This window comes from Symphalangus syndactylus, chromosome 16, assembly GCF_028878055.3.
Source record: "Symphalangus syndactylus isolate Jambi chromosome 16, NHGRI_mSymSyn1-v2.1_pri, whole genome shotgun sequence".
Taxonomy (NCBI): Eukaryota; Metazoa; Chordata; class Mammalia; order Primates; family Hylobatidae; genus Symphalangus; species Symphalangus syndactylus.
Genome location: NC_072438.2, coordinates 10207562 through 10231762, shown reverse-complemented (window position 1 = coordinate 10231762; position 24201 = coordinate 10207562). Strand labels below are relative to the sequence as shown.

The window sequence follows — 24201 nt, the reverse complement described above, 5'->3', positions numbered from 1 at the left end:
TCGTTTTCCCTGAAGTCCCATCTCTGTCTACGCTAAGTTCACGGGGCTATCTTGCGGAATTTTACAGGTTGAGAACTTGTTGCTTAGTAACCAAGGGACCATTAAGCTGTGTGACTTTGGCAGTGCCACGACCATCTCGCATTACCCCGACTACAGCTGGAGCGCCCAGAGGCGAGCCCTGGTGGAGGAAGAGGTGAGCTGAGCGGGGCCTGTGTTGGGGGAAGCTGGCCCTTCCCATGTTCTGCGCCCTGAGTGCTGAGTGCTGTTTCCCGCTGGGGTGCTTTGAGTCTCGCTCTGTCACCAGGCTGGAGTGCAGTGGTGCAATCCCAGCTCACTGCAACCTCCGCCTCCTGGGTTCAAGCGATTCTTCTGCGTCCACCTCCCGAGTAGCTGGGGTTACAGGCGTGCACCACCACGCCCAGCTAATTTTTGAATTTTTGTATTTTTAGTGGGGACGGGGTTTCACCATGTTGGCCAGGCTGGTCTCAATCTCTTGACGTCATTCGTGATCCACCCGCCTCGGCCTCCCAAAGTGCTGGGATTACAGGCGTGAGCAATGTAATAAACAGACTTTATTTTTTAGAGCAGTTGAAGGTAACAGGAAGTGGAGTTGAAAACACAGGGTGGCCCCGTCCATGCCCTCTCACAGCCCCTCCTTCCTCTGAGCCCCTCATGTCCTTGGCTTTCCTCCCAAGCTCCTTTTCCCAGAGATGGGCAGATAGATGCCGTCTCTGCCTACATGTAGCCTGCTCTCACCCTGTGTCTTGGAGCTGTGGGAGTTAATTTGTGCTTTCTGCACTTGGGCCTTCTTGCTCTTGTGTCTCGCATTTGTAGCTGACTGTCCCAGCCTCAGGGAGGTCATTCCTGGAAAGCAGGTCTTTGTGCTTTTCAGCATGAGTGGAGGGCGCTTTATCTTGCTTTCTGTAAGCTCTCATTTTCCCATTCCCTTTAAGAAATTGTGGCCTGCCCAAGGCCATGTGCTGTCCTGCTGTATAACTGCAGAGCCCACTTGCCCACTGCTGTCCTGTGAATCTGCAGCTGAGGTTGGGGTTTGTGTGTCTGCTGTGCGTGGAGATTCACTCTCTCCTCACAGCTCTGCGGCCCCAGCCTCTGCCTCTCACAATGTGTCTGCCGTGCATGGAGATTCACTCTCTCCTCACAGCTCTGCGGCCCCAGCCTCTGCCTCTCACAAGTGCCTCCGTATGTTTGTGAGGCTCTCCGTTGTTAACCTTGAACCAGGCGGGTGAACTTGGTGGGCGGCTCCCTCCTCCCAGAGCTCCTCACGTACCCTGGGGCTCTGGGTGTCACAGAAGCTGCTCTGGGTGCGGCCACTCTGGAGTGGGGCCCTTGTGCCAGGTGAGACACCCTTCTCCTCAGCAAGCGGACTTGGTGTGCAGTAGGCCAATACGTGGGTGCCGACGTGCCATGAAGCACGGGAGGCCGTAGGAGACTGAGGGAGGTGAATGACTCAGTCTTCATCGTAAGGAGCGCGCTGAGGCCGAAGATGAGCGGCGGAGCTGGTGCATGGGGCCGACTGGCCTGAGGTCATCCCGGGGCATAGCGTGCGGGACAGGCTGCCCCTCAGTCTGCTGTGCATTTGAGAAGCTGCACAGAAGTGATGCAACATAAAAAATACTGTTTGTGGGATGCAACTTTTCATTTGAAATATTTGTGTTTTTTCAGATCACGAGGAATACAACACCAATGTATAGAACGCCAGAAATCATAGACTTGTATTCCAACTTCCCGATCGGCGAGAAGCAGGATATCTGGGTGAGGTCTGGCGTCTCGTGGTGGTGGTGCCTGGCTCCGTGCACCCTACTCAACCCAAGGTGGCGTGAGCCAGGCGCCTGCCACTCAGAACCGGCCTGCCTCCTCGGCCCCGTCTTCCCCTCCCCTCCCCTTTTCTTTTTTCTTTCCTTAAGAGTCACTGTGGCTACCACTTTTTTTGTTGTTTTTTTTTTTTTTTTGGAGACAGGGTCTTTTCTCTGTCGTCCAGGCTGGCGTGCAGTGGTGCGACCTCGGCTCAGGCTCACTGCAACCTCCCGCCTCTGGGCTCGCTCAAGGGATCCTCCCACCTCAGCCTCCCGAGTAGCTGGGACCACAGGTGCACACCACCAAGCCCGGCTATTATTTTGTATTTTTGGTAGAAGGGGTGGTCTCACCATGTTTCCCAGGCTGGTCTTGAACTCCTGAGCTCAAGCAGTCCACCTGCCTCAGCCTCCCAAAGTGCTGCGATTACAGGCTTGAGCCACTGCGCCCTGCCCAACCTTGACTGCTTCTAATGGGGATGAATCGAGTAGCAATCAGGGCGTCCTGTGCAGCTTGGCCCAGAGCCTGCGTGGCTGGGTATGCCTGAGGCTTCCCTCGGCCCCGTCCGTGGTTTGTTATGCATCTGGCCCTGAGTGCCTTGACCCAGGAGCATCCCTGCCACACCCCAGCCTTGGTGTGCTCAGCTCCCCTGCTCAGAGCCAGGCCAGAGTGAAGGCTGAGCCTGATGGCTGGGGTGGTCTCCTGCGTCCTCCCTCTTCCCTGCATCTCTCCAAGGCTGTGTCCCCATTGACCGAGGGTGACCACGCGTGGAGGGTGTCCTGCCTTGTGGTTCCTTTGACGTCCCCTTACTCCGTCATTCAGCCACCAGGTGCAGCAGTTGGCCCTCCGTAGTGTATTTGCCTATGGACCGGGTCAGCTGTGCCATCAGCCACAGCACGTGGGCTGCAGGCTGAGACAGTATGTGGGCTGCAGGCTGAGGCCCTGTGTCCCTTGAGGAGTGTGGAAGGATGGGGCTGTGTGCGTGGTCATTGCGTGTGTTCTTGGCCCGCCCCAGTGACTGGTCCTCTGCACATCCCACACGAGGACACTCCTGGCTGGCTCTTGCTCGGCCTGGGGTCCCGGTGTGAGCTCTTACTGTTGGCTGGTTAAGATCCTGACGCCGAAGTAATCACCAGTCCCTTCTCTGGGCTCACATATTGGGTGATTGACGAGAAGTCGCTGATTGTTCAAGGCCAGTTCTGCGAAAATCCTGAGCAGACTGAGGAGGCTGCTTCCTGCAGCTTCTGCCCCGTGCCCTGTGCCCTACACCCTGCGTATGGGGTCAGTTCTGAAAAGTGGGGCTCTGCTGTTGCTGAGGACAGGACAGGCGCCTTGCCCTTCCCATAGCACACAGCAGGGTCTGTGCTGGTCCCACCAGCTCATAGATCCTCAGTGCATGAGTGTGGGAACCCCTAAATTTTGAAAGGAAGCTTTTTATTTATTTATTTAAGACGGAGTCTCGTTTTGTTGCTAGGCTGGAGTGCAGTGGCGCGATCTCAGCTCACTGTAACCTCTGCCTCCTGGGTTCAAGCAATTCTCTGCCTCAGCCTCTTGAGTAGCTGGGACTACAGGCACCCGCCACCACGCCCAGCTGATTTTTGTATTTTTAGTAGAGACCGGATTTCACCATGTTGGCTAGGCTGGTCTTGAACTCCTGACCTTGTCATCCACCTGCCTCGGCCTCCCAAAGTGCTAGGATTACAGGCGTGAGCCACTGCGCCCGGCCTGAACGGAACTTTTTAATCTTAAGAGCCTGGAGTCCGTTTAACACTGTCACTTGGACAGTTCTTTGTGGTGAATAGAGGTGGAGCGTCCAGGCCTCCCCGTGCTGTGGGAAGCACTGCCGCCAGCTCCTCACAGTCAAGTGATGTTTGTGTCACCACCAGCTATACCCCCAGGATCCCCAAGGAAGGGGTCACCCCTCGGCCAGTCACCACGTCTACGGTGCTCCTCTCATGCCCTTGTCCCCGTGGGCCCGGGCATCACCCCTGCGCTCCCCTCAGACCCAGGAGTCACCCCTGCACTTCCCGCAGGCCCAAGAGTCACCCCTACACTCCCCACGGCCCCGACATCACCCCTGCCTTCCCTGCAGGCCCAGGTGTCACCCCTGCTCTCCCCGCGGCCCAGGCGTCACCCCTGCGCTCCCCGCAGGCCCGGGCATCACCCCTGCTCTCCCCGTGGGCCCGGGTGTCACCCCTGCGTTCCCCGTGGGCCTGGGCATCACCCCTGCTCTCCCCGTGGGCCCGGGTGTCACCCCTGCGCTCCCCACAGGCCCTGGGCTGCATCTTGTACCTGCTGTGCTTCCGGCAGCACCCTTTTGAGGATGGAGCAAAGCTTCGAATAGTCAATGGGAAGTACTCGATCCCCCCGCACGACACGCAGTACACGGTCTTCCACAGCCTCATCCGTAAGTCCCGCTGGAATGCGTGCGTGGAGCACAGACCCCGCGTGGCTCTGCAGACCCCACTCAGCTTGGGGCACTGCTCACCCGGCCCCACTCCCGCCCGTCACCATCGTTTTTTTTTTTGAGACGGAGTCTTGCTCTGTTCCCCAGGCTGGAGTGCAGTGGCGCGATCTCGGCTCACTGCAAGCTCTGCCTCCCAGGTTCACGCCATTCTCCTGCCTCAGCCTCCCGAGTAGCTGGGATGACAGGCGCCCGCCACCACGCCCAGCTAATTTTTGTATTTTTAGTAGAGACGGGGTTTCACCATGTTAGCCAGGATGGTCTCGATCTCCTGACCTCGTGATCCACCCGCCTCGGCCTCCCAAAGTGCTGGGATTACAGGCTTGAGCCACTGCGCCCGGCTGTCACCATCGTTTTGACAACATCCCTGGGGGGGTTTCCACAGAGCTCCCTTGCCGCCCACTCCGCTGGTGAATTTGCGGTGCTCTGAGTGGTGGTTTTTGATCATTTTGTTTGGTTTTTGTTCTTCCCTTTGCCGCTCCCTCGCTTCTGACGTCACTGATGTGTGTAGAGGGAGTGGTCTCTGGTGGTCTGTGACCTCTGCCAGTGCAGGGGGTGCTGACCCGCCTGGGGAACCGTGAGGCCTAGCGCACTGTGCTTCTGCTGCAGGCGCCATGCTGCAGGTGAACCCGGAGGAGCGGCTGTCCATCGCCGAGGTGGTGCACCAGCTGCAGGAGATCGCGGCCGCCCGCAACGTGAACCCCAAGTCTCCCATCACAGAGGTGAGGGAGGTGCACGTGAGCCCCAAATCTCAGAAAGAGGAGAGGGAGGCACACGTGAACCCCAAATCTCCTATCACAGAGGGGAAGGAGGCACACGTGAACCCCAAGTCTCCTATCACAGAGGGGAGGGAGGCACACGTGAACCCCAAGTGTCGTATCACAGAGGAGAGGGAGGCACATGTGAGCCCCAAGTCTCCTATCACAGACGGGAGGGAGGCACACGTGAGCCCCAGATCCCCCGCAGAGAGGACGGTGGCATGTGGCTGTGCCGCTTCGTCCAGACCCTGCACCTGGGGGTCTCTACCCACTTCAGTGTGGAGCCACAAGCTCTTGAGGGCCCTGGGCTCCTGCAGGGTCAGGGGCACCACTGCAGCCCAAGGCCGAGACCCCGGGGGCACGCTGGGACCACTGCCAAGGTCTTCGCACTCTGCACGCGCTCCTCTGGCCTCCTTGAGGTCTACGGGCGCCTTTCTAGATTGCCCTGACAGGACAGCATGAATTGCTCCTGCGTCTCTGTTTCTGCGGTTTAGTGTCTAGGCCAGGTCAGCCGGTCCTCAGCTCTGGGCATCCTGAGGTGTCCTGAGTTGCTCCTGCGTCTGTGTTTCTGGGGTCCGGTGTCCAAGCCAGGTCAGCCGGCCCTCAGCTCTGGGCATCCTGGGGTGGCATGAGTTACTCCTGCGTCTGTGTTTCTGGCCCTCAGCTCAGCTCTGGGCGTCCTGGTTGCAGTTGTGTCAGGGCTGGGCCCGGCCAGGGTCCACTCCCAGGCACCGGTGGCTGCCGGCAGCATCAGGGCCTGGGGGCTGGGAGACTGAGGCCCACGGGGCAGCGTGCTTTGTGGAAGTGTGAGGCCTGGGAGGGAGCAGCACGTGTTGGCTGGAAGATGCTTTCCTGAAAGTCTTTCCTGACCCAGCCGTGGACAGGGTGCACCATCTCCATCACCAGATCCTCGAGGCAGAGCAGACACCCGGCCTGGCCCTCACCCACGGGGAGCAGGCAGACCCCTGGGCATCCCAGCTCAGGGCCAGTCAGGACACCCAGGGCCTCTCTGCAGACCTCGCAGGGGTCCATGTCCAAGGACCCAGGACTCTTGGCTTCTGCATTTTGTCCCCTTTTCAGCCCATGGGTCGTTTCCACTCCCTGGTAGCTGGAAGCCGGAACTTCCAGGGGCCACTGCAGTGGAGCTGACCCAGGCAGTGGGTGTGGAGCGTGGGGAGGGAAGGTCAGAGCTGCTGCCCGGAATCCCTGTCTGAGGACAGGACCCTGTGGGAGGAGGAAGGTTTGGGCTGAGTGGAGGGTTTGCAGTTCCTTGGGGGCCACGTGGGTACAGAGACCTGGGAGCAGGGGAGTGCTGGGAAGCCCAGTGCAGATGGGGAGAGGCTGTGGTGCCCCTCTGTGGCGGCCATCGTGGTGGGTGCATCAGCGGAGGGAGCCCCGATGCTGAGTGTGGGAAGCATTTTGAGGTGTGGGGCGCTCTGAGGCGGGAGAGTTGATGTCACTGGTGGCCTCTCAGCAAGCTTCCTGGGGGCTGTCAGAAAGCGGCAGGAAGGGATCACTCCTGGGCGGCCCCGTTCTTTAGCAGCGTGGGCCTCGCGTCCCCCTCGCTCAGTGGCTCTTTACAGAAAACGCCTGCCCACTCCCCCGGAGGTGACAGAGGACAGTGGGCTCGCGGGGAGGTGTGGGCCTCTTGCTTCGTCGAGTGCGCTGGAGGGATTCTTGATGGGTTGGGAGGAGGTGCTGCTGGGCAGATGGCAGACTCGGGCCCCTAGTGATGGGGCGGGGCCCTCAGTGCTTCTCATCTGAGTGCTTCTAGGCCAGGACCCCATGGGGACACACATTAGACCCCTGCTCAAGCCAACCGACTCCCCCAGAAAACACAGTCCATGATGGAGCTGAGTTCACAGTGAGATAAAATACTGCCCCCAGGAGGTAGTGAGCCTCACGGGGTGGCCTCCAGAACCCAGGACCTGAAGTGATGGAACGTCCTGGGACAGACAGGCCATGTGTCTGCTTAATATGGTTGGGCATGGGAGGTGGAGGCTGCAGTGAGCCCAGATCATGCCACTGCACTCCAGCCTGAGTGACAGAGTGAGACTCCGTTTCAAAAAAAAAAAAAAAAAGGCCAGGTGCAGTGGCTCACGCCTATAATCCTGGCACTTTGGGAAGCCAAGGCAGGCGGATTGCCTCAGCTCAGTAGTTTGAGACCAGCCTGGGCAACATGGTGAAATCCCATCTCTACTAAAATACAAAACAAATTAGCCGGGCGTGGTGGCGCATGCCTGTAGTCCCAGCTACTCTTAGGAGGCTGAGGCAGGAGAATTGCTTGAACTCACAAAGCGGAGGTTGCAGTGAGCTGAGATCGCGCCACAGCCCTCCAGCACTCCAGCCTGGGTCACAGAGCGAGACTCCGTCTCTACAAAAAAAAAAAAAAAGATGGTTGGACAGACTGGGAAGAGGGAGAAAAGGAAAAGGAACAGAATCTGCAGCCCAAGAGTCTGAAAAGCTGGGCTGGAGCACTGAGCACCTGTGGCAGCCCCGAGCGAGGCAGGCCGCAGGGTGAGGGGACAAGGGCTGCGTGCGTTTGTTTGTTGAGTTCCAGCTGATGCTTTAGCCTGTGGGAAGTTCCTCCTTTGCACTGTGTCGTAGATCGGGGGACGGAAGGATGGGCTCTGAGGGCACACATGCCGTACCTCTCCCTGATGTGGGCAGGCATGAGTGTGGGCAGGCGTGAGTTGTCAGTTTAGAGAACTGACCTCTGCATTTTCATTGTCACAGCTCCTGGAGCAGAATGGAGGCTACGGGAGCGCCTCGCTGTCCCGAGGGCCACCCCCTCCCATGGGCCCCTCTGGCAGTGGCTACAGTGGAGGTGAGTGCCCTGTCCTGCGCCCGCCACCTGTCCCTCACTCCTGCTGCACCCCGGGCACCCGCGGCACATCAGGACAGAGTCTGGGGTCCTCTCCCGGGTCCTCCTCTCCCACCGGAGATGACTGTGAGGTCAGGGTCCCTGAGCGCACCCTCAGGTTCAGCAGTTCACTGGGGCTCACAGAGCTCAGCAAAGCTGGTGTCTTGGTGCAGTTCAGGAGGGGGACAGGATTCGGACTAAAGCCAAAGGAAGAGGCTCCAGGGCGGGGGCCAGGAGACCGGGCCCGAGCGACCAGGCGGCCTCGCTCAGGGATTCTGTGGGAGGCAGCCTGCGCCGTGGCCAAGACCCCAGTATAGATCACATTGTCGTGTCTGGCACAACCCAAGGCCCCTGGGAAAGACACCCCTTTTGGGGATGGAGGGGGCATCCCAGGTTCCTTCGCAGGAGCTGGGAATGAAGGGCCAGGCCTGCTGTGGGCAAGGTGATCCTTTACTATAGCAGCGACCCTGAGGCCAGGGTGCAGGAGCAGGCATTGGACAGCGGAGGGCGGTGGCAGTGACAGTCCTGCTGCTCGTGTGAGGTGGTCCCTTCTGCCGCGTGAGGAGTGGGCACCTGTGATGGGCCTGGGTGTCCCTGGAGGGCCCTCAGCTGGTGAGGAGTGGAGAGGGCCCTGGAGACAGACGCTGCATGCTCTTGGAACTCTGTGCCGGGAGTGTTCCGGAAGGTTCCGGGTGAGCCATCGAGGACATGGCCCTGACAGGCAGCGGCTGGTTATGCAGCTCTGCATGGCCCTGACCCCTCCCGACCTCACCCCGCATCCCCACTGGGGTGTGGGAGGTTTCGCCTGGGTCCTTCAGCTCCGCTTCCCAGGGAGGAGCTCAGCTCCATGTCTGGGGCACCCCAGTGCATGCAGCGTGGGTCCTACACATGCAGGTGCAGTGGCCAGCTGGGTCTCTGCTGGCTGGAGGAAGGGTGAGTCCTCGAGCCGCTGGGTTCTGCAGTGCCCCCGTCTGCTCGGTGCTGCCTGGGCCTCGGTCTCCTGTCTGCGTGAGGGACTTTGGCCAGGTGTTTGTTTTTTTTTTTAACACCCACTTGTGCCACCAAAGCCGCCTGTGAAGACCTCACTCGCAGGACCCACCAGGCCAGGGGCCACCACTCTGTCTTCATGTCTTCATGTCCAGGGTGATGGTGACCTGAAGCTGTGGCCGTGAGGCTGGACTATCCCCGCAGACAGAGTCCCAGCCCCAGCTGTGCTGAGGTGGCCACATAGCCCTTCCACACCCAGATTGACCACTTCCTGGGTCTCTGGAAAGGCTGAGGACAGGGTAGACCTGCCAGTGCTGAGGCCTGGCTTGCTGCTGGGTACGTGTGGGTCAGGGGCCTGGCCATACCACCCGCTCCCTGCTCCCGCTGCCTGGGCCCAGCCAGCAACCCGCACCTGGGGAGGTGAGACCGAGCACCTGGGGCCTGCTGAGACTGTGTCTCCCTGCAGGCCTGGCCCTGGCGGAGTACGACCAGCCGTACGGCGGCTTCCTGGACATTCTGCGGGGTGGGACAGAGCGGCTCTTCACCAACCTCAAGGACACCTCCTCCAAGGTCATACAGTCCGTCGCTAAGTGAGTGTTAGGCTCCAGAGCCCTGAACCTGCCGCGCGCTCGTTCCAGGCTGCAGTCCCTGCCCTTGCTCCCTGGCCGCGGTGGAACAGCTGGTCATCAGGCCCCACAGGGGCCCCTGAGGCAATGGGACAGCGTCACCCACTTCTCCCAGGGAGTCGGAATGCGCCCAGCACCCCGCAGAGCTGGGCAGATCCCTTTCCTTTGACCGCCTGGGGGGCAAGGCCCTGCTGGGGAGACGCCTGGGCCCGCCTCTCCCTCGCTGTGATGACGCCCCTCACTCTGGGGCATTCCTGGGTTGTTCCCGGGACTCTTTGTGTAAATTGGGTGAAACATCTGTGGTGGTGCCTCGCTGAGCTAGTCCCGTGAGTTAAAGCCCTAGTTACTCAGACTTAGATCAGGTGAGTCCCAGCCTGTGGTGGGAGAAATTCTCCCTCTGGGTCGGCTGTCCAAGGGCGCGTCTGTGCGGGGGTGGCCCCTGACATTGGCCCGCAGGCCCGGCAGCCTCTGCTCACAGAGCACTGGGAATGTTCCAGAGTGCGGCCTGTCTGCATTGCGGGGTCCACGCACTGGCTCTTCTGGAGGAGCTGGACGCCCAGGAGCACGCTGGCTGCTCATCTGGCCCTGTGGTCGTACCAGCTCAAGGATGTCGGCTGACAGGAAACAGCCTAGGAGCTGGGCTGGACTGGCGGCCGTGATGCAGGAACTACGGCCCCTGGTGGGCCCACGTTCCTTCCACAGCTGGCGACACCTTCGGGCTTTTTCCTGTGTTCTTTGTTTTGTGCTGTGATCGCTGTTTTGTGTCCCCAGCACCAGGTAGACGTGTGTGCACTTGTGCCTGCGTGTACCGCAGTGTCTGCACGTGTGAGCGTGGGTGCATGTGTCTTTGAGCATGTGTGCGAGGGAATGGGTGTGTTAACATGCATATGTGTGAACGTGTGTGCATGTGTGTGTAAATGCTGGTGTGAGTGTGTGCATAGGCGTGTGTGATTGCTGGTGTGAGCATGTTTGCTGGTGCTTGTGAGTCCTTGTGTGAGCTGAGTGCATGCAGGCACGTGTATGAGCACATGTGCATGTTTGAGCATGTATGCGTGTGTGCGCATGTGTAGGAGTGCCTGTGAGTGCGTGTGAGCTGCATGCGTGTGTACGCATGCACACAAGTGCCTGTGAGTGCGCATGAGCCGCTTGCATGTGTATGCATGTGTGTGAGTGCACGTGAGCTGCGTGCTTGTGTACACGTGTGAGTGCATGTGAGCTGCGTGCATGTGTACACCTGTGTGTGAGTGCACGTGAACCGCGTGCATGTGTATGCATGTGTGTGAGTGCACGTGAGCCGCGTGCATGTGTAAGCATGTGTAGCAGTGTGTGAGTGCCTGTGTGTGTGAGCTGTGTGCCTCTGTGTGTGCTGCACGTTTGGCTGTGTGGTTCCATTACCTGTGCAATCTTTTGTGGAGAGAAACCTGTTCTTAGTGGGCCTGCATATCCCCGGAGCAGGGCGCGAGCCCACTCTGGGCACCTCCTCTGTGATGCCTTCTGCCTGAGTTGTGGCTGACAGAAGATCAGAGGCAGCTCCATCTGTCTGGTGCCAGCGCACCGCCCACGGGGCCCAGGGCTGTGGCTTCTGCAGGGTCCTGACAGGTGGCACTGCGTGTGGAGCGTCAGCAGGGCTAGCCATGGACCCGGGGGGGAGAGACTCCAGCGTCATCTTGGTGAGAGTGATGTTGGGATCAGAGTGGAAACGGACAGGATGCGGCAGCAAAGCCATAAGTGAAAGTCACTAGGAACAGTCACTTTCAGCGTCAGTGAAAATGGTCTCCACGGCCGCAGTGCATTGTGGGGACAGGCAGAGTGGAGTCAGCAGAGGGAGGGGGCGTGTGGGGCGTCCAGGGAACCAGGCACAGCTCCAGGGTCCTCCCTGGGGTACTCCAGGCCACGCTCCCTCCCCAGCAGCTACGATGATGGTGAGAGCTGCTGTCTGCTGGAAGCCTAAGGCCGCAGGGGCTGGTCCTAGAAATGGCTCTGCTGGGACCATGGGTTCCAGGCCCTAGGAGGACACAGTTTGGCTTGAGCAGGCGCTGCTTGCCCGGCACTCAGGCACAGCCAGCTGCCGCTTGTTAGTCAGGGGATGGTGGGAACCCTCCTGACACCCCCAGGTGCCAGCTGAGGGCGGCCCTGCTGTTTTGATCTGCCTTCTCTTCACATCACGTGCTTGAGGCAGATGAAGCTGCATAAACTCGTGTTTGTAAAGTTGACTTAGAAGCCACAGTGAGTTCTGGCTGGGCCTGGAGGCTCAAAAGATGGCTGGGCACGGTGGCTCGTGTAATCCCAGCACTTTGGGAGGCCGAGGAGGGAGGATCACTTGAAGATTGAGACGAGCCTGGACAACACAATAACACAGCAAGACCCTGTCTCTACAAAAATAAAAAATTAGCTGGGCGAGGTGGCATGCACCTGTGGTCCCAGCTACACTGGGGGCTGAGGTGGGAGGATCGCTTGGGCCCAGGAGGTTGAGGCTGCAGTGAGTTGTGCCACTGCACTCTGGCCTGGAGTGAGCAAGACCCTGTCTCAATTAAAAAAAAAAAAAAAAAAAAAAAGGACAGTGAATTCATTTGTGTTTCTGGCTCTCCCCACGGACAAGCCCAGGAGTCAGGACCTGGGTGGCTGTGAGCCCCCTGGCTGCCCTGGTGCTTGCTGTTCTGAAGCCAGGGCCTCGGGGCCTGAGCCCTGTGTCTGGGCCCTGGTTTCTGTCCTGTCAGCGTCCGGTGCAGCCCTGACACACACACACCCCCATGGTACACGTGCCTGAGGCCGACACAGCCAGGTCCACAGGGCCCCCGCAGGGCTGCTGGGGTGGGTGAGATGTGCGTGGATTCTGTGGCACTCAGTGCCCACCTTTGCTTAAGTAGTGTCAGCTTGCTGTGCTTGCCGCTGCCTGCCGTGGTACAGGAGCAGTGGGGGTTTCACCATGTTGGCCAGGCTGGTCTCGAACTCCTGACCTCAGGTGATCTCCCTGCCTTGGCCTCCCAAAGTGTTGAGATTACAGGTGTGAGCCACCGCACCTGGCCTCTGTTTTTGTTTTTCTGCTGGTGATTAGATTATAGGTCCAGTAGCCGTGTTTCGCGTGGCCTGTTTGTCTCTTGCTGCAAAAGTGGCTGAGTGTCAGGCTCACTGTGCCTGCCCGTCTTCCCTTGTTGCTTTGGAAGACCCGCATCCTAAGTCAGCACCTGCTTGGCGGGTTTACACGGCTTTTAAGACGTTTGAATACACGGTCACTTTCAGGCGACGGTTCGGTCATGTGTATTTGGGTCATTCATCTCTCTGGACCTTTCTCCAGGCGTTCCTCTGATGAGGACGGCCCCTCTGCGATGTGCCTGGCTGAGCTTGCTCCTGGCCCAGCCTGTCTGGTCCCCGCGGCCTCCAGCCCACTCTGCCCTGGGAGGGAGGCTCCCTTCTGCTCCTTCCCTCACAAGAACGGCTTGGCTGTTCTTGCACAGCTGCTACTTCCAGTGAATTGTGGGATAAACCTGTCAGGGTCCTTGCAGAGTTATTGAGGGTTTTGATCTCTGGGTTACCAGTTCCGCGGACCCAGTGCTGGGGGCAGTTGGTCTGTAGAGAGTTGGCTGTGGCCACAGCAGGGGGCTTCTAGGCACTCAGGGCAGGGGGCCCTCTCTGCCTCCAGTGGCGTCTGCTGGCATCCCACTGCTGCAACTACCAGGCTTGGGCCGTGCCTGGAGCTTGGCATGACCTGTCACCATCATCCAAGCAACCCTTGCTCTCTGGCCCTCCCCTTCCACCGGTGTTGCCATCCCTCTCCTAGCCCACTCCTGGGCTGTGCCTCCCTGGGGAACGGGCAGTCAGACAGCGGACGTCTCTCCTGTCTCACCCACGCCTCCACCACCTGCAGGCTGTCATTTCCATCCACTTCTGATGTAGGGGTCAGCTCCACAGCACACACACACCGGGGAACCTGCCCACACGCATGGGCACACACATGTTCCTCGTGGGATGCAGCCTCTACAGGGAGAGCCCCACGGCTTCTCCAGGCCTTGGGCTCTGGCTTAAGCCCTGTGACTCAACTGTGGAGTGTTTCTTGTCATAACCAAGTTCTCTTCTTTTGAATTCCAGTTACGCAAAGGGTGACCTGGACATATCTTACATCACATCCAGAATTGCAGGTATGTGTGCCACGTGAGGCTGTGGGACGCGCCCGGCCCCTTCCCTGTGTGCCCACTGAGTCTCTGCTGTGTGTCAGGGCACAGGTGCCTCTGCTCCAGCCTCCTCTGCGGCCACAGACTCACAGGGGCGGCCTGGGGCCCCTTGGCAGGCAGGCGGCCTGTGCCCAGCGGCTCCAGGCGCAGCAGTGGACAGGGTCAGTGCCAGCCTGGCACCTCCCATGGCTCCCTGAGGTCATGCCAGGACGTGTCCATGGAAAACCAGGGCCTCTGTGCACCAGGCATCCCAGTCACTCATCCCGATGCCTGGAGACCGGGCAGGTGTCAGAAAGCTGTCTCTGGAAGTCCCAGCCACCGTCTTGGTGGGCGTGTGGCTGGGTCCATGCTCCTAGGTCCACCCAGGCCGGGAGTCCGCGGAGGGTGAGGGGGTCGGCTCTGTGGGCAGTGGCTGGTGGAGCTGCCGGAGGCTGCGCTTGCCCGGGGGTGTCAGGAGCAGCGAGGCCTCAGCAGCAGCCTGGCCACAAGGTGCACGTCCCCCAGGGACGGCGGCTGACGCAGGCCTGCTTGTTTCAGTGATGTCGTTCCCAGCAGAAGGTGTGGAGTCAGCGCTCAAAAACAACATCGAAGATGTGCGGTTGTTCCTGGACTCCAAGCACCCAGGGCACTACGCCATCTACAACCTGTCCCCGAGGACCTACCGGCCCTCCAGGTTCCACAACCGGGTGTGTGGCCACAGGCTCTGTGTTGGTGCCACTCTGGCAGCTTCCTTCCGCTCCAGTGCAGGGGCGTAGCTGAGGGCTTTGGCCAGGGTGGGGCTGTGATGGGGACGGCCGGAGGTCTCCTGTGGGGCTGCAGAGCGTGGAGCAGGAGGGAGCCAGGTGGGGTCTCTGTTGCTCTGAGGATGCCGCTTGACGGGAACCCTGGAGGCCCCAGCTTGTCACTGCTTCCCGCCTGCCAGAGGGTGCTCGAGGCCGAGGCATTCCTTCCAGACACGACACTTGTCAGTATGCAAAGGGACTCAAAGCCCAGGAACAGCCGACTGAGCTCTGTCTGCAAGGCCATGGCAGCGCTAGTGCTCAGGTCCTGCCGCAGAGGTTCTCGCGCAGGTGGACGCCTGTTTATGACACCAGCTGGCGGAGGCCCCGCACTGCAGGCAGGCTGTCCCTCCTATCTGACCAAGGCTGGGGCGGGGCTCCTCTGCCGTCCGTGCCACCGTGCCCTGTCCCCACAGGTTTCCGAGTGTGGCTGGGCAGCGCGGCGGGCCCCGCACCTGCACACCCTGTACAACATCTGCAGGAACATGCATGCCTGGCTGCGGCAGGACCACAAGAATGTCTGCGTCGTGCACTGCATGGTGAGCTCGAGGGCCCTGCCCTGGCGCCGTCTTTTGTCAAAGTTCATTATTTCATGCATAGTTCAACAGCATCTGAGCACCTGTCATGAGCTGGGGCCTGTTCTTCACCCTGGGTAGTTCAACAGCATCTAAGCACCAGTCATGGGCTGCGGCCTGTTCTTCATCCTGGGACACGGAAGAAAGTCCCTGTGCTTGGTGTCTTTGGATCTGGAGGGGACAGATGCCAGATGGCTCCGCCCTCCCCTCCCCATGTGGCCCTTCCCAGCGTTGACCTGCATGCCTGTGTGGAGGCCACTCTGCCGTCTGGGGAGCCCACCTCCCCTCCTGCGCGGTGGCCACCTAAGAGTCACTTCCAGTTTCCCCCTCTGCAGCGCGAGGCTTAGTGGTGCTTGAGCCTCCCAGGGTGCGGCAGCTGCCGCTGTGGTTGATGGAGCTGAGGTCTCTTGCAGGGGTACAGGGCACCAGCAGAGCCTGTTGGAGCGGCCTAGCCCTGTTCTTCGTTAGGGAACCTTCAGTCTCTGTTGTGCTCCGTTCTTGCCTCGGCAGTCACGTTATGTAGGTCCCTAAACATATGCCAGCTTCAGAGAGGAACAGCCCTGCGTCCCTGCAGCCACAGGGCGGGTAGGATGCCTGAGGACCCCGTCAGCCCTCGTCCTGCATGAGTGCGAGGAGCACGCGAGACGTGTCTGTCTGTCCTAGGACGGGAGAGCCGCGTCTGCTGTGGCCGTCTGCTCCTTCCTGTGTTTCTGCCGCCTCTTCAGCACCGCGGAGGCCGCCGTGTACATGTTCAGCATGAAGCGCTGCCCACCAGGCATCTGGCCGTCCCACAAAAGGTACTGCGTGGCCCTCCGGGGACGGGACAGCTCTGTGGGCCCGTGTGGCACTGCCGCCCTCGCTGTGGTGTCTCCTGAGGGGCGAGTCGGTGCCGCTGCAGGCACTGGTGGGAAAGGCAGGCCCGGCCTCGCGGAGCCATGGCTGAGCCCTGGGCTTATGGCCGCAGAGCCCAGGGAGGGTGGACCCTCAGCCACGGTGGTCCTGACTGCTGTGGGGCAGCACCTGCCCAGCTTCTGGGTGGACACTAGGTTCTCTGACAAATGCTGTATATGTGGTGGGCTCTGGTGGATAACGCATGTGAAAATGCCGTGTGGACCACCTGACACAGGTGCTGTGTGGAGCGCCTGACGCTGCTCAGACGTGAGTACAGTCGCAGCGTGTTGAGGGCCCTGCCAAATGCGGGCTCCTGTGCGGCTCCGCCTCAGCGCGCAGCAGGCTCTCCTTGGCCGCGTGGAGGAGGCTGTTTCTCAAATGGGAGTGTGGCCGCAGCGTGTTTTGGGCTCTCCCTGTTTCTCAGGGCTGCAGGTGTCCACGCACGAGGAGTCCTTCCCAGCATAAAGCCTCCCCGGCCTTGGTCTCAGTGAGGACCTGGTGAGGCTGGAGCAGCCTCCCAGCCTCTGAAAGAGCAGGTCTTGACCTGGACCACAGAGGTCCCAGGAGTTAGGGCCCAGGAGCCAAGGCCGGCCCTATGGCCCCACCGTGGCGGGAGGGAAGAGGAGGGACTCAGGCCTCGGAGGACTCCCCATTCTTCATCCCCTCTGGATGGGCACACAGCCTGTGGACGGGGCAAGGGTCGGGAGGCCATTCCTGCTGCTGTGGATCCCCAGGGAGGGCCCCGCCTGGTTTGCTCACAGTCTTGGGGGGAGGAGATCATGGCCACCCCATCCAGCTGTGTCTTCTGTGTGACGCCAGCAAGTGGAATGCAAAGTCGGGAGCCCCTCCACACATCAAGCTGAAAGCCACTGGCACCGCCAGGCCAGGTGCGTGGGGCCTGCTCAGCAGGGGGCATCTGAGAACCGGGGAGTCTCTTTCCCTGTGGCATGTGGCTGGGCTTCCATGACCCCATCAAATCCCACAGCTCCTTCCTTGGAGGAGCAGAGAGGTACAGAGTGCTGCTCCCACCAGGCAGCTAGCTGGACCAGCTTCAAGTTCATGGCCTTTTCACATCGCTGGCCCAGAATCTAAGGAGAGTCAGGTGCCTGTGGGAGGAGGCGTGTGTGTGTGTGCTGTCTGGGGTGGACGTAACTGGACCCCAGAAGAGAAGGAGGCCAGAAAGAGTCCAACCAGTGGAGGCCAAGTGTCTCAGTGGGCGAGTGAAGCCTCCAGGGTTGCAGGACTGGAAGGGTCCTTGCCCTCTGGAAGGCACAGTCTCTGTGGGCACCCAGAGGACAGATGGGAGAGTGAGGGCTGGGCAAGGGGGCACAGCTACTATGAGGGAGGCCCAGACCTGGCCAAGACCCTTTCTTCTGCCTCCAGATGGAGGAGACGAGAGAAAGAGCTGTACCCTGTGACTCTGAGGGAAATTAAAGTAACTGACTGATGTGCTGAGGACCCTCATGCAGAGTGCATGGTCCAGTGGGCCACTCTTCAGAGCCATGGAAAGAGGACCCTCATGCAGGTGCGCGGTCCAGTGGGGCACATGTCAGAGTCATGGAAAGAGGACCGTCATGCAGGTGCGCGGTCCAGTGGTCCACATGTCAGAGCCGTGGAAAGAGGACCCTCATGCAGGTGCATGGTCCAGTGGGGCATTCATCAGAGCCATGGAAAGAGGACCCTCATGCAGGTGCGCGGTCCAGTGGTCCACATGTCAGAGCCGTGGAAAGAGGACCCTCATGCAGGTGCATGGTCCAGTGGGCCACATGTCAGAGCCGTGGAAAGAGGACCCTCATGCAGGTGCATGGTCCAGTGGGTCATTCGTCAGAGCCATGGAAAGAGGACCCTCATGCAGGTGCACGGTCCAGTGGGGCACATGTCAGAGCCGTGGAAAGAGGACCCTCATGCAGGTGCGCGGTCCAGTGGGCCACATGTCACAGCCGTGGAAAGAGGACCCTCATGCAGGTGCGCGGTCCAGTGGGCCACTCTTCAGAGCCGTGGAAAGAGGACCCTCATGCAGGTGCGCGGTCCAGTGGGGCATTCGTCAGAGCCGTGGAAAGAGGACCCTCATGCAGGTGCGCGGTCCAGTGGGCCACATGTCACAGCCGTGGAAAGAGGACCCTCATGCAGGTGCACGGTCCAGTGGTCCACATGTCAGAGCCGTGGAAAGAGGACCCTCATGCAGAAGGCAGGCAGGTGCACGGTCCAGTGGGCCACTCTTCAGAGCCGTGGAAATGCCAGGAAATAAGCAAATGGAAATCCCTGAAATGAGAACGCCTTCGACATCACCAAGGCTGAGTCAGTGGCCTTTGGAGCCAGGTCGAGAGATCCTGAAACTGACAGAGAGAAAGCGGGAGGTAGAACAAGCACCCAAGAGCTGCCTCCACCTCGGGCAGGGCCACACACACGTGGAGTCCAGAAAGGGAAGAGGGAAGTGGGAGCAGTGAAGAAATCATGGCTGAGGATTTCCCAGAATGAGTAACAGATACCAGTCCACAGGTTCAAGAAGCTCAGAGGTCACCAAGCAGGATGAAAGCAAGACAAACACACAAAAACCCACTCAGGTGCATCCTGGTCAGAACTCCTGCAAACCAAGCGCAGAGGAAGTGTTGGAGGTGGCCAGAAGAAGATGCATCAGGTACAAAAAGATGTCAGCCACAAGGTTCTCGTCAGAAAGCCTAGAACAACCAGTAAGGGCTTTTCTTCGGTGCTGTAATTAAGAAGTCAACAAGAAGTAAAACGAAAACATAAACCTTGCCAAGAGAAGGCAAAAAGAAGAAGAAAAACCAAGAACAGATCAAACAAATAGGAAACAGCCAGCAAGATGGTAGATTTTAATCCAGCCACATCAGTGTTCAGGCTGAACATGAGTGGTTTTGTTTAAAAGACAGGCATTGTCATATGGGACAGAAACGCACAGCTCGGCCACACACTGCAGGAAGCCCTCTTTCAGCACGGAGGCAGAGGTGGGTTCAGAGCAGGGTGGTGGGGGAAGAGCGTACTAGTCATTGCTACATGACCCATCACAACACTCGGGCTTAGAACCACACACGTCCGTTCTCTCATGGTCTCCCTGGACCTTGAGGCTTAGCTGAGCCCTCTCCTCTGTTCAAGGTGTTCACTGCATTGACTCTGAGAAAGCTGATTTGTCTTTCATTTCTGAATCTGCTTCCTTGGCCACTCGGGCTGTTGGCAGGATTTATTTGTTGTGGCTGAAGGACCGGCTGTCCTGGCTCACTGCTGACTGAGCTGGACCACAGTGTCCTGTGGCTGGGAAGATGGGGTCTGCACCGTCACCATAGAAGTGGCGTCACCTGCCTGCCCCGCACAAGCTCCGGGAGAGGGCCTCCTGCAGGGCGTGGGTGCCACGAGGTGGGAGGCAGACTCCGGGGGGTTTGTGCTCCACAGAGGCACCATGGGAATGCCAGCCACGGGAAAGCCAGAGCTGTGTTACCAAGGTCAGAGAAAACAGATTCCATTCCACATCCATAAGGCAAAAACTGATCAAATTGGAAGGAGCACTAGACAACTCGTTGTAGGATAGACCTCAACATTTTCCTCTCAGTAATCCATAGAACAAGTAGACAGACCACTAGCAGGGCTGTAGAAGAACCGAATGTGCCAACCCACGAAGGCCGACACAGCTATAGAGCGTTCTGGGACATTCTACCCAACAACAGAAAAACACACATTTATTTCTTTCAAATGCACGTGGAATATGCAAGGAGAAAGTTCAGATTTGGGGCTATAAACACACCTCAATAAATTTTTAAAATTTGAAATCAGACAAACTATGCGCTCAGGCCACAGTGGAATAAAAATTGAAATCAATACCAGAAGAATATCTGGAAAACTCTCTAAATCTCCACCTCCCAGGTTTAAGCAGTTCTCCTGCCTTAGCCCTCCCGAGTAGCTGGGATTACAGGTGCACACCACCAAGTCTGGCTGATTTTTGTATTTTTAATAGAGGTAGGGTTTCACCATGTTGCCCAGGCTGGTCTCAAACTCCTGACCTCAGGCAGCCCACCTGCCTTGGCCTCCCAAAGTGCTAGGATTACAGGCGTGAGCCACTGCGCTTGGCCTCAAAATTAAGCAACTTCTAAATAACCCATGAGTAAAAGTGGGAGTATCACGAGAAATTTAAAAATATCTTGAACTAGGGTGTATTTTTAAGACTCTGTCTTAAAAATACATATATGTATACACACACACATATATATATATAACTAAATGAAAATTATAACATCAGATTTGTTAGGAGCAACTAAAACATTGCTACAAGGGAAATTTCTAGCATGAAAGACTCCTATTCGAAAGACAAAATCAGCTGTGTGGTCCCCTCTCAGGGCACATCACATGGTGACGCGTCACGTCTGCCCCCAGGTACATCGAGTACATGTGTGACATGGTGGCAGAGGAGCCCATCACACCCCACAGCAAGCCCATCCTGGTGAGGGCCGTGGTCATGACGCCCGTGCCGCTGTTCAGCAAGCAGAGGAGCGGCTGCAGGCCCTTCTGCGAGGTCTACGTGGGGGACGAGCGTGTGGCCAGCACCTCCCAGGAGTACGACAAGATGCGGTGAGTGCAGCGGCGGCCCCACGCCGTGCTCCCTCAGCCTCACCCCTCCGGAAAACCATTAAAGAGGAGCCCTGGCCTTGCCGGGGACAGGCGCTTGCTGAGGTGGACGTGTTTGGAACTGTGGCGTCTGTGGCAGGTCACTTGGGATCCTGGTCAGCAGCGGGAGGTTAGAGGGATCCGAGTGTCCAGGAGACGTCAGAATTCTTGTGAGGCTCTTCATGGGGGTTATTCTTTATTGGGTATCACACGTTTTAGCTGAGTGGACAATTTCTCATTCTGTTTGTTGTTGTTTTTGTTTGGTTGGTTTTGGGGGGTTTTTTTGTTTAATTTTTCTCTCGTCATTCTGTCCTTAGGGATTTTAAGATTGAGGATGGCAAAGCGGTGATTCCCCTGGGCGTCACGGTGCAAGGAGACGTGCTCATTGTCATCTATCATGCCCGGTCCACTCTGGGCGGCCGGCTGCAGGCCAAGGTGAGAGAGCCTGTGGCTTGCCCGGTGCTCCCCACTCACGCCCAGGCTCGTGGGGGGCTGGGGGCCATGGTGCGCTCACTTCTCACCGAGGGTCCAGGGTGCTCGCTGTTTGGTGAGTGCTGTGGGCTCTCATGTGGCGACTGCCCCACAGTGCCCCCTACTTGCCCCGTGCACTGGACGCGGCAGGATCTCAGCCTGAAAAGCCTGGCGTTTCCATTGAGACTGAGTTTGCGTGTCCACTTGGGGCAGCCCCCACGGCAGTGCCGTGAAGCAGCTTGTGGGCCCGTGCATTCTCCTCGGGGCTACCTGCCACACACAGACCCTCTCCCGCTTCCCCCACATGTGGCACGGGGGCGCTGTCTGTGCCTCCAGCACCATGAGCTGCTCTCAGAGCTCGCCCGTTGGGAAAAATTCACCTGTGGCCCCAGGATCTGGATTCACCCTCCACGCGGGACGTCGTGTTTGCTCTCTTTGCAGATGGCATCCATGAAGATGTTCCAGATTCAGTTCCACACGGGGTTTGTGCCTCGGAACGCCACCACTGTGAAATTTGCCAAGTATGTTGGTGCTGCGTGTGCTCGGTGGGGAGGGACGTGCCCTGTGCCGCAGCACCTGCATGTGGGCCAGTTGTGGGAGCGCCAGGGGGAGTGGCGGGCTGTGTGACTGCCACTCGATGGCGCTGGGCCTGCTCCTGGGCCATCCAGGAGCTGCGCGTGTGCAGGCTGCTGGGGTGGACCCGGTGGCTGCTGCTCTGCCCCCCGTTGGTGTGTGTGTCTGTTAGAATTTAGCCCTCACACCCGGGCGTGACGTGAGCAGGTGAACGGGTGGCGGCTGCATCTTAGCAAACGTTCCTGAGCCTGCTGTGTGCAGAGTGCCCTGCCAGGCGGAGGTTGGAGATGATGCGGGGCGATCCTGTGTGGAGGCTCACACTCTGCTGTTAGCTCCCTCTGTAAACAAGCACAGCCACGGGATGGCCCTCACCCCCGCCATGTCCAGCACCTGTTAGCTCCCTGTCCTCTTGACTTCGGCGCCCACCTGTGTGTACCCTGCCCTCTGCAGGCTCAGGTGCAGATGCGGTGAGCAGCAGAGCAGGCTCTCACACTCGGGCGTTCTGATTCTAACTGGAGGTCTTTCTTTTTTTTTTGAGACAGAGTCTTGCTCTAACGCCCAGGCTGGAGTGCAATGGCGCGATCTCGGCTCACTGCAACTCCACCCACCAGGCTCAAGCGATTCTCTCGCCTCAGCCTCCTGAGTAGCTGGGATTACAGATCTGCACCACCACGCATGGCTAATTTTTGTATTTTTAGTAGAGGTGGGTTTCGCTATGTTGGCCAGGCTGGTCTTGAACTCCTGACCTCAAGTGATCGCCCACCTCGGCCTCCCATTTAACTGGAGATCTTTCTACTCAACCACAGGCAGGTTTATCCGCCAAGACACAGTGGAACAAACGTTGTTCCAGGAGCCAGAGGGGGCACCCATGGCGGCTTCCAAGACAGAGGCTGTGGCTGCAGGGCCTGCTGTGTTCAGGCTCTGTGCTCTTGGTTCCTACCCAGTAGACAAAGGGAAGCCTTGGGCCAGCCCCACGGGGATGCTGGGGGGTTCTGCACCTTGGGAAGGGTGCTGGCCTGGCCTGGGTGAGCTCAGGAAGAGCTGGTGCCTGCTGCTGTCACGGACGGCCTGCACTGGGAGACCGGGGCGTCTTGTGTTTTTCTGTCTCTGTGATTCTTTTTTTACATCTCTTGTCTTTGTTGTGTCTTACGCTTTTCTTTTTTTAACTCACATATTCACAACTTTAATAATTTCATTTCTTTTTTCCTCCTTTGGAGGAAGAAAAACACCCAGTGCTCTTAGAGTTTTCAGCCACGGTGGAGGTGGTGCTTAAAATAGTGCTTTAAAGACCAAGGTACTGATGGTGACGAGGAAAATGTCGGTGAAGGACCTGTCGGGGATCCAGATGCTGGAGGCAGGAGGCAGGGACTTTGGTAACTGATTGATTATTCAAGAAAGTCGGGGGAATGATGGGAATTTCGCCAGAGATCTGAAACATAAAAAGGAGACAGATGTGAATTCTAGAACTGAAAAATATTACAGCCGAAATGAAGGCTTCAGTACATGGTTAACAGTGGAATAGGCACAGCAGAACAGACGGTGAATTGGTAGAAAAGGATCTTCGATGGCAGCGCAGCGAAGAAACGACGGAAGGAGACACGTGCAGAGAGGGTCATGAGAGAGACTGGCACCGCGGGGGCCTGGCGTGCTTTTACTGAAGTTCTAGGAGAAGAGAGAGAGTGGAACAAATAATACTTGAAAAATCATTGGCCAAAAATTTTCCTAAACTGATGGAGGACATCAGAACCATGGAATCAGAAGCTCTGCAGACGCCAAAGAGGATACTTTTTTTTTTTTAACAAAAAGAAGAAAAGAGGTTCAGTACCTCAGAGCATCCTGGTTGAATTGCTGGAACCCAAAGAGAACAATCTCCAGCCCCTGGGGATGGGACAGGGGTGGGAATGCATGACCTGCAGAGTGACACCCGAAGGCAGCTGTGGCGCGCTGTCTCTAAAGTGCCGAGAGACACCCGAAGGCAGCCGTGGCGCACTGTCTCTAAAGTGCTGAGAGAAAAATACAGGAATTCTATATCCGGTGAAATTATCCTTGAAATATGAAAGCCAGTTAAAGATGTCTTCAGCCAAGCAAAGGATGAGAGAGTTGATTGTTGGCAGAACTGCTTCATTTCAGCAAATATCCAAGGCAAGCCTGCAAAGCCTGCGGCCTGGGGAAGGAAGGGCAGGGAGGCTGGAATGCATGACTGTGGTGAAATGACACCAGCACCAGCTGCTTAAAACACCAATACTAACGTCCCGTGGGTTTTAAAACCTGTTTGGTAGTAACGTGACAGCAGGAGCACCAGTGCGCACCTGTGCACACACCAGCAGGAGCACCAGCGCGCGTGCACACACACGCACAGCCGAGGAGGGGATTAACCAAGTGAATGTGTTTCAGGAGCTCCGTCACCAGGAAGCAGGGAATGTACCTATCCCTAGGGCAGATTAAAGATACAATCAAGAAGAAAAATATAACAAAAAATATGTGATTAATTCACAAGAACAATGTAGAGATAAAGAAACAAACCCAGATGGGATATAGATAGAAAACAGCCAGCTGGTAGACCGACGCCCCGCTGTGCCTGTCAGTCATCCCATTGAAGGTGAATAGAAGACACACTCT

The 24201-nt window shown here is 58.1% G+C and overlaps 1 protein-coding gene across 26 annotated transcripts in view; it reads left to right on the top strand.

Moving 5' to 3' along the window:
- Positions 1-24201, top strand: part of GAK (cyclin G associated kinase) — an 82335-nt gene that overhangs the window by 31379 nt on the left and 26755 nt on the right. For 14 of the 26 annotated variants that reach the window (XM_055245960.2, XM_055245958.2, XM_063619347.1 and 11 more), the window contains 13 exons: positions 68-193; positions 1684-1773; positions 4084-4219; positions 4886-4998; positions 7771-7861; positions 9351-9474; positions 13597-13646; positions 14217-14365; positions 14875-14997; positions 15697-15830; positions 20308-20502; positions 20856-20973; positions 21451-21530. In XM_055245960.2, coding sequence (XP_055101935.1) covers positions 68-193; positions 1684-1773; positions 4084-4219; positions 4886-4998; positions 7771-7861; positions 9351-9474; positions 13597-13646; positions 14217-14365; positions 14875-14997; positions 15697-15830; positions 20308-20502; positions 20856-20973; positions 21451-21530 — 1529 coding nt within the window. Of the gene's footprint in view, positions 1-67; positions 194-1683; positions 1774-4083; positions 4220-4885; positions 4999-7770; positions 7862-9350; positions 9475-13596; positions 13647-14216; positions 14366-14601; positions 14797-14874; positions 14998-15696; positions 15831-20307; positions 20503-20855; positions 20974-21450; positions 21531-24201 lie in introns of all 26 variants that reach the window. The other 12 variants (XM_063619342.1, XM_063619339.1, XM_063619335.1 and 9 more) reach the window with 1 other exon arrangement.